Source organism: Rhea pennata, chromosome 9 (genome assembly GCF_028389875.1).
Source record: "Rhea pennata isolate bPtePen1 chromosome 9, bPtePen1.pri, whole genome shotgun sequence".
NCBI classification, from domain to species: Eukaryota; Metazoa; Chordata; class Aves; order Rheiformes; family Rheidae; genus Rhea; species Rhea pennata.
Genome location: NC_084671.1, coordinates 540029 through 553515, shown reverse-complemented (window position 1 = coordinate 553515; position 13487 = coordinate 540029). Strand labels below are relative to the sequence as shown.

General features: G+C 42.0%; 2 protein-coding genes across 3 annotated transcripts in view; one reads left to right on the top strand and one right to left on the bottom strand.

The window, feature by feature from the left end:
* The first annotated feature begins 111 nt into the window (after positions 1 to 111).
* Positions 112 to 2278, top strand: SERP1 (stress associated endoplasmic reticulum protein 1). Its single transcript, XM_062582586.1, has 3 exons — positions 112 to 292; positions 408 to 483; positions 679 to 2278. Exons 1-3 carry the CDS (start codon positions 209 to 211, stop codon positions 717 to 719), a joined length of 201 nt encoding a protein of 66 aa, XP_062438570.1. The 5' UTR covers positions 112 to 208; the 3' UTR covers positions 720 to 2278.
* A 4366-nt stretch (positions 2279 to 6644) lies between these two features.
* TSC22D2 (TSC22 domain family member 2) overlaps positions 6645 to 13487 on the bottom strand; it is a 30639-nt gene continuing 23796 nt past the window's right edge. For both annotated transcript variants that reach the window (XM_062582975.1, XM_062582976.1), the window contains 2 exons: positions 9288 to 9339; positions 6645 to 8181 (listed from right to left, as the gene is read on the bottom strand). In XM_062582975.1, the coding sequence (XP_062438959.1) occupies positions 7921 to 8181; positions 9288 to 9339 (313 nt within the window). In that variant the 3' untranslated portion in view covers positions 6645 to 7920. The remainder of the gene's footprint in view (positions 8182 to 9287; positions 9340 to 13487) is intronic.

The window sequence follows — 13487 nt, the reverse complement described above, 5'->3', positions numbered from 1 at the left end:
CCGCTGCCCCGGAAGCGCTGCGGCCGGGCGCGCGGGTTGGCGGCGGCCGGGCGCGGCCCGCCCCTGCGCGGTGACGCGCTTCCGGCGGGCGGCGGCGCGCTTCCGGCGGCGGCGCGCAGTGCCTACGCTGGCAGCGGCGCGGGCGGAGCGCGGCGCCCCGCTCCCGGCCCGGCTCGGCCCGGCTCGGCTCGGCTCGGCTCGCGGCACCATGGTGGCCAAGCAGCGCATCCGCATGGCCAACGAGAAGCACAGCAAGAACATCACGCAGCGCGGCAACGTCGCCAAGACGTCGGTGCGCGGGGCGCGGGCGGCGGGGCCGGGCCGGGCCGGGCCGGGTCGGGCCGGGCCGGGCCGGACGGGGCGGGGTGGCGCGGCGGGGCCGCGCTGACGCGGTGCTGTGCCCGCAGCGGACGGCCCCGGAGGAGAAGGCGTCGGTCGGGCCCTGGCTGCTGGCGCTCTTCATCTTCGTGGTGTGCGGATCAGGTGAGCGGGGCGCCGCGGCGGGGCCGGGCCGGGCCGGGCCGCGCTGGGGCGCCCTGGCGGGGCGGGGTGGGGCGGGCGGCCTCGGTGCGGCTCTTGTTTCTCCGCCCTCGCGAGCCGGTGCCGCCGCTGCCGCGCGCTGAGCCGGAGCGGCGCTGCCCGCCCGGCGAGCGCACCCCTGTGTCTGCTCTCTTCCAGCCATTTTCCAGATCATTCAGAGCATCAGGATGGGCATGTGAAGGCGCTCCCCGCAGAGCAGGAGCCTGCGTCCTCCTGAGAGTTGCAATGAACTCTTCCCCGTGGCCGATACCCTGATCAATCTTAATTCATTATAACAGTTGCTCAAGAACGATGTTCGCATTGGCCATGTGTCATTCCAGGTCCCTTCACAAGTCATTCCGAGTTTTCTAGCCCATACCACAGTGCCTTGAAAAGCACCACATGTATAAAGCAATAAAATTCTATTGTTGATCTACAATCGTGGACCTACTTATTCAGCAAAGCATATGTTCATGTTTTATGTAGATATGTTAAACTGTATGCAATGTAGATACTTAGGAGTTGACGCCTGTTGTAAACACCAGTCTTAAGATCTGTTTAAGCCTCTGTATAGCTGGAAATGGTTTTATTTAAGGTTGAAAGCTAAGATTTTTATAGTAGCTGGAGTACAAATTTAAAGCATGCTCATAATGAAGCAGTTGGGCTGTGCAGCTTTGTGTTGCTTATTTAACTAGATCATCATCTCTGTATATGTAGCTTAGTCTTACTGCAGCATGTGGCCATGCATTAGCACTCAAATGCTTATCATGACTGAAAACTTTATCCTATACCTCTTGCAAAGCTGTCCTAATACAAAATGCTTGTTTGTATAGCTTTAGTAGGTGTTACCTAATTAGACACCAGCATGACCAAGCAACAACTGTTTCTGACATAACCTAATCCTAAAGTTTCACAAACTGTTCTGCAGCTAGGGCAAGAGCTGCTATTGACGTACTAAACTTCTCCTGGCAGCAGGCTGTAACTGTGCTGTAAATATTTCTTGAGCAACTTTCAAACAAGTCATAGTTTTTAAATTTTAAGTATTGCATGGGGATGTTTCCTGCAGATACCCTTCCCGTTCTACCTACTGTTCTGCTTCTGTGTGCAACATCTGCAGTTTGTGATGTCTTGGCAATATATATCCTAATCCTACTTAAGGTAAATCCTGCTTTCAGCTCTCTTTCATCTAATGTGGATCCAGTACTTAGCTACTTCCCTGACGGATGATAACAGTTCCTTAGTAAGTAAGTCTGTAAAAAAAGCCCTCCTTACATCTCTGTAAGGACATGACTTAAAAATCAGAATGGAAAATGCTGCTATCGATCATACTTTATTGCTGATGGCCCAGGCTTTGTGATGGTCCTTTGCTGTCTGTTGCAGTAACTAGAGGCAATCTTGAGTTGGTCTGCTATTGTATGCAGTTGCTAAAGGAAGATTTCTTTTTTTTTTTCAGAGTTCTTAGTGGAAGGTGACAATTTTCAAACCTGGTTGCATTAGAAATGTTAGAAAAATAATCTATAGAGAGAATAATTAAATGTCTGTAAACTGTGAAGGAACAGATCTTTTGCTGATATTAGTCCTCTTCCCGTTTGAATTCATTGGAACTGACGTAAGCCAGCACAGCCAAGAGTGTGCCCTAAAATCTAGCCATGAAACTTAACATACATTCCTTACTCTTGGAAATTCATATTTTGTAAGTGGTGGGGGAGGTGAAGTATGTATAATCGCTTATTTTAAATAAAGTTCTTTTCAAATGTGAGTTGTGCTACTTTTGAGGTTGGGGAAACGGTGCCTTACTGAGTTTTAAAACTGGGCCACTTCAAATTGAGCTTAGCTTTATTAGTTCATTCCCGCTTAGTTAGCGGAGCCTCTTTGCAGTAGGAACCTGCCCAGCTGTTGCAGGGTCTGTGCCCACGCTGCGGTGCCTCGGGCTGCAGGGAGCGTGTGACCAAAGCAACGCGGCACTGCTCCCCGCAGGGAGGGGACAGGCTGCGTCTCTGAGCAGGAGTTCTGGACAGTGGCATGTCTGCGTTGCTGTTCTCCGCTTCCTCAGGAAGCAGCAGTGGCCTGCGAGGTCTGGCTGGTTCTTGCCTCTGCAAGAAGCTGCTATTCTCACAGCAGAGTAAAAACGGCACTTGGCACAGCTTGAGTGGGTGTTGGCAACCTAGCAGTTCTCAGCATTTTCTAGTGCTGTTGGATTAAAGAAAAAAATCTTCTAGAAAACTTGGATTACTTTAGTGCAAATGCTGGCTATGCTGACATTTTTGATGCTTTGCCTGTTCAGTAGCTCGGGCATGCTTTTTGCCCCATTAACATCACTGGATACGGCAGAACAGCAGCATGTTGCTAGTCATGTGTAAACAGAGATGTGCAGTGACCCTTCACTTTGTTGTAGTTACAGGATGAACAACAATCCTTGTCTGACGGATGAGATTCCAAGCCTGATGAGGACATTTATCAAATAATTACATTCTGGCATTCTGTCCCACTTGAAAAATGCTATTGGATTTAAACCTAAGAGTTCTAGGAGTACTCTGCATTAAAAACAATGGAAAAATAGTTACAGCCAACAGCAGAATCAATCTAGACAAGAGATGAGTAATATTCATAGCTAATGGTGTATTTTACAGCAAAATCGGAAGAGTGCAGTCATTTTGCAGGTAATGTGTTACCAAGCATCAGGAAAGTATGGTTAGAACAGGGATAGATCAAAGCCCCTAAGAAAAGCATTAGGAACCTCTGCTTTGTCTATACCCAGCAATCGTCTTAGATGGGGAGAAACCGCTGAGGAGTCTCTGGTTACAAGTATGTTTCTGTAGTGCCTGTAACAAGGGATTCTGCTCCATGAGTCAGGTGAATAAAATGGTATCTTCACCTTTTATTGAGACAATGGAAGGCGACACCAGTGCTCAGCCATCTATTGCTTTGAGAGAGGAACAGGATGTCTCCAGGATCTACATGGAGCTGACAGGTGCAGGTAAGCAGGTGCTGATGTCCTAGTTCATGCCAGCTGAGGCATAGGCCACTTCCAAGGACTGGGTCTTTGTAACAGCTGTATTAAATGTTTTTTAAATTTTAAATCAGTATCCTCGTGGTTTCACAGCATGCTGCTGCTCCTCAGCCATGAGATCTGGTAAGCAGCAGTTGTGCACCCGCTGGGCCTGTCGCCGCCCTCGGCCCGCTCCCCTGGAGCCGAGGAGTCCCAGCTCCCGGGGCTCTGCAGCAGTGCAGCCCCTCTGCGCCCTTCGCCCCTTCCACAGCCCTTCTCCGCGCACCCCTCACACTGCTTTTGAGACGTAGGCGCCAGGTCTCATCCACCAGAAGGCTAAGGGAGGTCGCGTTAAGATCACTGTGCTCTGTGTTTTACTCACCACTGAGAGACACCGTGACTACGTTTCTCCACCCCCAGCACCCCATGCAGATGGGTCAATCCAGCTTCCAGGCCCTGCAGGACCAGCAGCTGAATTATTTCTCCATTCGTTATGCTGAAGCTATGAAGTAATTTCAAAGACAGATGCGTTCCAGGAATACACGCTGCTGTTTCCTGCTGGAGCAGCATCATCACATTGAGGGAGCTTGTGCTTGTATGCAGCCTCCAAGCGCCTTCAGAGCCCCGAAAGCCACCAGCTGGCCCACAGCAGCAGGGAGCCCCGGCACTGCTGCCGGTCTGTTTCCGGGGTGCCAGCCCAGCGCACCCTTGGCTTCGGCACCCAGCACCGCGCCGCGCTGCGCCAGGCCCATCAACCTCACTGGTGCTGCCACATGCAAAAGCACACTGTGCAGCAGCAGGAAGCAAACCTGCAAAGCAGAGCAGCAGCCAACGAGACCTGGCAGTGCACAAGCAGTTTGCCAAGAACTGCGTTCTTCCTGCTGAGTCTCTGACATCAAGCGTTTCCAAACATCAAGAGGATCTTTCCACAGGGAGGTGCCGCTCTTCCACGGCGCTCTCCCGAGCAGCCTCCCCAGACCACCTCATGCAGGGCACAATCCTGTGCAACGTGCTGCAGGTGCCCCTGCTTGACCAGGGAGGTTGGACCAGATGATCTCTAGGGGTCCTTTCCAGCCTCAACCATGCTGTGATTCTTATAGAAAGACAGCACCGAGGCCATCTTTTGAACTTTTACAGTGTTTTTCTCAGCACACGTGTTAATATTTATAACTGAATACAACTTAACACTAGGAGAAAATGAAAAAAAATGACAGGCAGAGCAAAGCATTCTTCAGAGGATGTTTAATCTTTGCTTCATCCCCTATGTTCTGCAGTTTTGCTAAATATTTTCCTTTCAAAGAAACTGTCTCTAAGACACCTGTATTAAATGGACAAAGCGCCACATGCGAGAGATGGTCTAATAGCACCAGTCCCACTGGCATGGGGAGCGCTTAGGACCACCCTCGCTCCCGATTCTTGATTTATACTTCTACTATCATCGGAACATTAACAACTTCAGTAAAGGATTGCTTCAATCTCTTCACTACTTATAGTCCTTAGGAATGGAAGGGATTTACATTAACACCGTTGCCTCTGCAGAAGTCTTAACCCATCTGAAGGAGGACTTCTACACCCAAGAGTCTCCAAATTTGTCCATCTTTTTTCTTAGTTTACCAGCTATTCCAATAAAACAGACTCTCAACACATCTATATCCTTAACATTTAGCCAGTGAGCTGTTATTTATACTTCTGTTCTTAATAAGCTTATTATCTATTGAAATATCTTGTTTGTTCTCTAGTTTGTATAGAAAGCTCTTGTTCCACTGAAGGCTCCACAGCAGGCTATATGCATGCTTATAGCAGGCCAAGAGCAACCATCTACACCTGAAATGAAGAACACTTAGCCTTTCTCTTGTACTTTTATATGTATATATATAATATATATATATATATAATGTAAATAAAATGCTGCTTATTTTGAACTGTGTTGTGAACTGATGTTTACCAGAAAGGTGCAATGCTCTGTAACTGCTGGAACACTGGACAAAGATGCTTCCTTGGTATCTGAAGATAATCAAAATTTAATTTTGTTAAGACCACCACCACCACATCACACACCATTCTTACCTAACAAATAAAAAAGGACCAAGGGTTAGACATGCTGGGGTACCAGAGTAAACATTCACAGGGAACCTAACAAAATAGGCTCCCAAGTGAACTGGACGGTATTGCACTGGAATAATGACTTTGATACCAAATTCTCTCCAAACCCCAGTTCACAGCCAGTTTTAATTCATCTATAGCACTACAAAAACAAACCGATAAAAGAAAAAACCCCAAAGAGAGGCTTAGCATATGCATCATAATCATGCCTTTTGCAGCATAAAAGGAACAGGTGTGTTGCAAGAAAAGCAGATATGCCTACGAGCATTATCAGAAAACGCCATAGGACAGTCTTGTAGGGACTGGTGGTCAATATATCTGCAATACCAGTGGCTACAAAGCTTCACTAGTTAAACACCATCAGTTCAGGGAATTTATGCTTACTGAAGAGTACGTGTTGTCCATGACAGCCTAGTGGACCGGGCTGTCCCAGGAGCGGCGGCTCTTGACAAGGGAAGCGCTATCCAGGAAGGCTCCCGACATGGAAAGAGGCCACAGCCCATCTCCAACGGCATCTTGCCTGTTCCCTGCACCCTGCATGCGGGGGGCTCCTCTTGCTCCCTGTCCGCTTCAGAAGGTGCCAGCATAGCTGTATGGAGCACGAACATGCTGGTTCCACCCCACGGCACTTGGGGCCTGGAGCTGGGACACACGGGCACCATTTCCTTCTTGACAGAGGTTTCAGGCAGATGCACTCAGCACCCTGAAGGGCAAAAAGATTTTTCCTGGCCAGTTTACATTAAATCATGCATTAGCTCTGAATATGAACAACTGTATGCTTTTACTGGCTCACTAAAGTTACCTTTTTTTCCATTTTGTAAATGAAAAGATGTGCCATAGAATTTAGTTGCATTTTAAACACATCTAGAGCCAAAAAATTCAACAAAACTGCAATTTAATTTCAGAAAAATGTGTTAAAATATATATTTATACATCAATTTGACACACTGTATTAGTTTACACAAATGATGGTCTCTTGAAAGTGTATTTATGAAATGTACATTTTAATTTAAATACTCAGTATACACTGCACTTAATCTGCATGTTGCATTTATTAAATACATTAAAATCTGCAATGTAACAAAACATTTTCTGCATACGAAATTCAAAACACCATTTTAAATGAACAAAAGATGGCTCACTTCATTTTTTTTTAAACAACTAGTGCATAGCACACTAGCTCAACTCCACCAACACCAGCTGTTCTTTCTTTTTTTATTTGACATTGTTCACAGACTATTACATATTACAATAAGAGTGCTGGATAAAAACATGAGGTACGAAAGTGGTTCAAAGATTATAGGTCATGCAGATCATGCTAGACAGCAAAGAAAGTTGTGAATGAGAAAACTAAATAAAAATACATAAAGAATGTGCATTATAAAATAAAAAACTCAATTACACAGCTTTGCTTCTTTGGTTACAAAGTAGGTTGAACAATTTCACAGCTTTTTATTCCCACCCAAAAAAAAAATTATACGAAATGTCAAAAAGCAGAGGAATCATGGCAATTTCTATTAGAAAGTAGAAACAGAAATGAGCAAAGTTTTCTTCATCAAAATAGCCCATCAATTATTTATTATATCACAATAACTGGTGACTACCTGTACAGATGCACTACGGTCTTCATACTTACACTCTATACAAAATTTACATTCAAGCTGGATCTTTACTACCGTAAATAAATACCAAAGGTAAATTGCCATTAGTGTTAGAAATATGCCAGGATTCTTTTGTTCAATTATTGCCTAAACATTTTATCTATTAAACGCAATCCCGTCTATCATTTTACTGATACATACATTTATTAAAAAAATTAAAAAAGTTCTGTGACATTGTTCATGTACATTATGAAAATAGCAGCCCTGTAATAAATAAAACAAATAAATGAAACTAATGTAGGCAAATGTTTCTTATATTGAAAGAACAGTGGCTCTTAAGATGAATTGTTACTTCTTATGAGATAGCAAGGCTCAAAGTAATCCATGGGTAATGGGAACCTTGGAGAGCCACCAAAGCTCTTACAGACCTCACTCCTGCGCACCAAGCAAATGCATTCCTTGCATTAATCACTCCTGCTACTATTTCCCTTGTGCACTGATGCCGTGTGGACACCAGCTACACCGCGTGACATGTCAGTGAGGGAAAGCTCTTGTAGGATGATTGTCTAATACTGAAAAGGCCAAACACACAACAGAAGCATGGCTACTTGCTTTCATATAAAGTGGAAAGAACACCAGTGGCACATAAGGACAGACTGCTCTCAGGTTTTGTTTTGTTTTTTTTTTTTTGAATGAGGCAAGAAAGCTTTACGCTGAGGAGACATTCGGCTGCTGTGGAGGTTGCGCTGGCTGCGGAGGCTGTGCTATCACTGTTTGCGCCTGTGAAGTGCTACTAGGATTGGCCTGTTGGGTTGAAAGTTGGGATAACTGATCACTGTTTGAAAGAGATTTTAACAGTGCATTTTCTCGTTCAAGTAAAGAGTTTCTTTCAACTAATTCTTTTATTTGTTCCTTCAGGACTTCCACTTCTTCTCTTACTGCATACATCAAATGGCTTTTTACTAGATCCTGTGAAGAACAAGTTAATAGTTACACCAAATGAAAGAATAGTTTAATTCCACTCCAACCCCAGAATTTACTATTTTACTGCTTTCACTGAAGTAATCTGTAAAGCTGGAAAACTACAGCACTTACAAATAAGTTAACCTTCAGAGCCAATAACTTAGCTCTTTAACTCAGTATTGATGTCTTATTTCAAAAGTTTTGTTTCCAGCATTCAACATTAGCTAAGTTCTAGTGCACTGCAACTTTAGTACTTCTATACTCATTAAAATAGAATATTTTTCCCCAAAGCAAAATATAAAGAGAAAAACAATGATATTAAAGTAGCCTGAACACAGACAGAGCTTTTTAAAGGCCTTTTTTGTTATACTGCATGTATTTACAACCCAACAGAAAATTAAGACAATGATGACTTTTAGGCAGTATCCTATGTTGGGGGCTCAGAAGCCTTTGTTAGCTACTTAGACGAATCTTTTTGGTGAGCATTTTGGATAGGTCAGATGACAGTACAGACTGTGACAAGGCTTCACAAAGATGGCAAGTTGCCTCAGCTGTACTGAGGACAGACACCCAGAATTAGTCTGCAACTCAGAAGGAAAGCATAATCTCTGAAGTTCTGAGGACAGGGTTCTCTGTTACAGAATCCCAAGCACTAAAGTGTATGAAAACACAAAAAATAAGAACGCTTCTAGATCATCAGAAATAATATCAAATACACAAAACTGAAGTTGAACAAAAAGGTAAAGGATAGCACAGCATAAATGACGATTAAGACAAATTAGCAAAGAATTTTTATTGGAGAGACTTGTGCACTATGTATTTTCAGCATCCCTTTAAGTTCAATCACTTCATTTGCAGCAATTTGTAGGATAACCCATTTATAAGATCTTCTAGGCCAACAGTGTAACTGAGAAGCTCTTTAGATTAAAATGTAATAACAATCCTGGTTTGTGGTCATCCCACAGTTACTAAAGTAATTTTTTCAAATAATGGTGCCAGTCTGACCTGATTGAAGAGATATTATAGACTTGCAGAAAGACAATACAGCTGGAAAGTTATGCTCAATGACCGACCATTCATCTATTAGGAATAACGATTTGATTTCTACTTACCATTGCCTGTTCTATTTTGTTGTCAATAGCAACAACACTTGCACCAGATGCACTGTAAAAAGAAAAAGAGGAGAAAACTTAATGAGCATTATTGAGTCATTTGATTAAAATTGTGCACTGTCACCTGTACAAGCCCTAAAACATACTTTCACTGAAAGGCCACAGCTTCAGATGCAAGAATTCAGTACATGAATCATCTGAATCCCTGCCCCATATTGCCTGGTACAGCTAGAGCTCCTGAGACACTTGGCTCCTACAGTTTGTAACTCCTCTGACTATGCTTATGACAAACAGCAAAGTGCATTAGATAAACAGCAAATTAACTGCTTTGATTCCTTGTCTTACTTCTCAACTTTCCTCACTTTGGAAGACATGGATTCACAGAATATCTGTAATATTTGTTCTACGGCTTTTCTGGAAGATCATTTTCCACTTAGGAAAAAAAAAAGGATCTGCTCTGTATTTACAGTTTTGCAACTGAGTGGCACTAGTCAGCAGAAGAGTAAGACACATTCCAAGTTTTGGATTTCCCTAAGAGCACTTATTTGATTTCAGTGAATTTTAACCGGGTCAACGTTTACCAATCATAGAAAATAAAACAAACAGTAGTAGATTGGTTAGCGTTACAGGATAGTCTTTTTCCCAAAGACATACTAACGCAGACTGTTCTATCAAAACATCTTAGCAGTCATCAGTATAAGAAAACAGCTATTTACTGTGGGAATCAAAATTGAACTACATCTTTAAATTGTAGGAGTTTATGGCAATTCAGGTCTTGGTATTCTTAGTCTGTTCTTCAAGCCACAGAAGAGAAGTCAATCATTTGCAGGTCTCTTGAGTGGTGCTTCAGGGGCTCTGCTGGGAAAAGAGCTGCAGAGCAGTCCCGCAGAGTGGCAGCAGCCGCGTCTGCAGGATAAATAGCATCCACAGAAATATCTTCTGTCAATCCCTTACTCTGCGTATCTGCCTGCCAATTCTAGGTCTTAGCAGTCTTATTTTACTCCACAGCTTCATGTCTCACTGCAGTACTTGGACTACTTCACTGGCCTGCTAGCAGTAACTACTGATAGCAACTTTCATCTCTGGAGGAGCGTTATCAGTAGTATGCAGCTACATGTTCAAAAAAAATTAACATATGGAAAAAAATGCAAGGTTTGCAGTCATACTTGGAATTTTGCATTTAATATGTAAGACACTAAAACTGTTAAAAAACAAGAGTTTTAAAAATTGAGTTTGGGCAATAGAGTCAGAAATACCAATTACAGACATGAAACAAAAGTCCACTCTTGAAGGAATATGCCACTATTTAGACAAATCCATTTCACCAAGTCTCTCAAAAAACTCATGAGGTGCCTTGCACCAAAACTGCATTTACCAGTAGGGTAAATCAGCTTTTAAGATAAAGTAAGTGCCTCTACTTCTAAGCTGAACTAAGCTTCCAATCTAAAACTAAAATGCTGAACACTTATTTCAAAAGACAATTGTTCCAGGGTCTTATTAAGTCATATTTACAGCAAGCTTCCTCGGAAAAAGTGTTTATAACTCATGACAAAGGATAAGTACTCCTACCGAAAATACATTAATACAACAGGAATTTCTGAAACTATCAAGAACACCTGTGTGCTCAAGTCTTTGGAGTCCTCAAACTGCCACACCACTGATCAGGGCTTTCATTAATATCACTCTAGACAGCAAGTGAGGGGCCTTTAAAGAGATAAAGGCAAGAGGAGCAAAAATAAGGGCAAACACTTTGGGGTGGGATCTGCTTTCTTTCACATAAGAACTATTTTACAGCATAATTATACACATTTTGCCAATATTTTTCTAGTTAAATTTGAGATTGGTCTCAACATTCAAATTTCAATAATTTTGTGGTTTTTCATTAAAAAAAAAAAAAAAAACACTCAGCTACACTGCTTGACATTAAAGCATTCAATCACTTCCAGGAAAAAGTCTGAAGTGGAAGACAGGCAGTCTTCCCCTTTCATCACCTGATATACTAACACCCAAATGGCATGATAGAGACACCTTTCCCATGCTGTATCTTCCGCTTCAAATTTCCACTTTCAAAACACGCATGCAGCATTCACAGTTGCAGGTATGAGGACAGCCCCCCCCGCACAACTGATCCAAAGGCAACCAAAATAACCTATCACTCTTCCATCCACCTTTTATGCCTGAAGTGATACTAAGTCTTACTAGAAGCCATGACAATATTTACGTGCAACTTGCATTCATTTAAATATTCTTGTTGGCCTTGGGCTCACGACAGCTAAAACTATTGTCAGAATATCCAACCAAGATTGCAGAACTGCTTTCAGTATAAGTTCAGTATCCATACTGCTTACCGTAGAGTAGATAAAGAGTTCTGGGATTAATCAGATCAATGCCCTTACATCCCAAGCCAAGCTCCCTGCTGACAGAATAGTCTTCACCTAGTTCCCAAAGCTGCCAGATATGGTTTCAGCTTGATGGTATGATTTTATTTCACTTTCAAAGAGTGCATTAAAATAGATTTTATGCTAGCACAATCCCCATATCACTCCGGTCTTTATGCACTGTTGAGTGCTCTCTACAATAAATAGCTCCTATGAGGTTTTCTCCAAAGCTGTCTACCCCTTGTGCCATACTCCAAATACATGGCCAAATCTTAAGGCTCTGTATTTTTCCTCAAATTCGCAGCAGTTGATAAAGTCAAATTTCCATTAGAAAATATTTCTATGTTATGGCTGCAAAACTGAAGTTATATGTATAATTCAGCCCTTACAAGGTCAGAAACATTTTAAGTTTTTTGCTGTCATAAACATAACTAGGAATTTATAATTTGTTCATTTAATGCAATATCTACTAGAACAAATATCCCAATTTGCAAGTTCTCAGTTAGAAGTGAAAAGACAGTATTTAGTTCTTAAGAAAGACTAATTTAAGAGACCGAGGTTTGATTTGAACCTCCAAGTTTACATTTAAATAACGTCCCCACACACTCTAACAAAAACTGTGATGATATTAAAGTAACCTGAATAGGTCTGATCAAAAGGAGATATGGGTGTGTAAAGACCACTCTGAAGCACATCAAGCAGAAGGCAAGAGTTACAGCCAGCAAGAGAGTGACAAGATTACTAAGTGCAATTACCCATTTCCAGCAAGAGGTGGTAAAAACAGCATCCACCTTATGCATCAGACAAGCAAAATCCTATTTAGTCTAAGAAATCCTCATTTTGAGTGTTTCAAAAATCCTGATAGCTTAAAATGTAATTTTTCCCCATCTTGAGATCAAGGGGGAAAATATGCTTTGACTGCTAATAAGACTGCTTAGCTAAAGCTCACTATCACATTTTTTTTTAAGTAGTATTTTAACAAATACTTAAAGCTTGCACGTTGGAATTCTTTGTGTTGTATATTAGGTATATTTCTCTCCTATATACACCCCAAAAACAGTACTTCGAAACATCTTATAAACAAAGCATGAGAAGCATTTTGGACAACCATGTTCATACAGATGAAGAAAACAGGAAGAAAACTATTAAATCTAAGTGCAGGTCATGTTCCTGATGCATTTCATACTTAATGCAAAGTAATCACATTTTAAACAATGCAGTACCCTGGCTTCACTGCTGCATAAACTTTATAGAACCAGTATTTTAAAAAATACAGTATGAGATTCTAGAAAAGATGTTCCTGTATCATCAGCAAGCTAAAATATTGTTAAACAAGTGCTTGGTAGGCATGTTAGTACAATGTATACCGTTTACAGTTACCAACAATCCTGGTATTACACAATGATCAAGTGCTCTATACTTTAAATACTTAAGGCATATTTAGATCAATTTCTATCCAATTATGAGAGCCAATACAATGGGTTCCCAATATGAACAATTATCCAGCCTTGAAAGAACTATGCAAATATTTCAGATTTTTATATTTAAGATAGTGTGAGAATATGAATTCACAGCTTCAGAATGACTGACAGGTGTCCGCCTTTGTAGGCAAGTCTACTGAAGCTCCATGCTAGGTAAGTACCTATTTCTACAGGACAGTTAAGTTCTCTTCAGCTTTACAAGAAACTCTGCAGACATATTCAGTATGAAATAACTGATCTCAATCAGAAGCTGAAAAAGAAATTTTATACTATATTATATAAAGAAAATACCTTTGAAGAAAACCAAGAGGTTTATCTGCCTTCATTCTCAAACAGGAAGC

Bases quoted from the DNA above. Each gene is read 5' to 3' on its own strand.
- SERP1 (XM_062582586.1), top strand. From the start codon at position 209: ATGGTGGCCAAGCAGCGCATCCGCATGGCCAACGAGAAGCACAGCAAG. The intron at 293-407 runs GTGCGCGGGGCG...CTGTGCCCGCAG, and splicing joins GCAACGTCGCCAAGACGTCG to CGGACGGCCCCGGAGGAGAA. The intron at 484-678 runs GTGAGCGGGGCG...GCTCTCTTCCAG, and splicing joins CTTCGTGGTGTGCGGATCAG to CCATTTTCCAGATCATTCAG.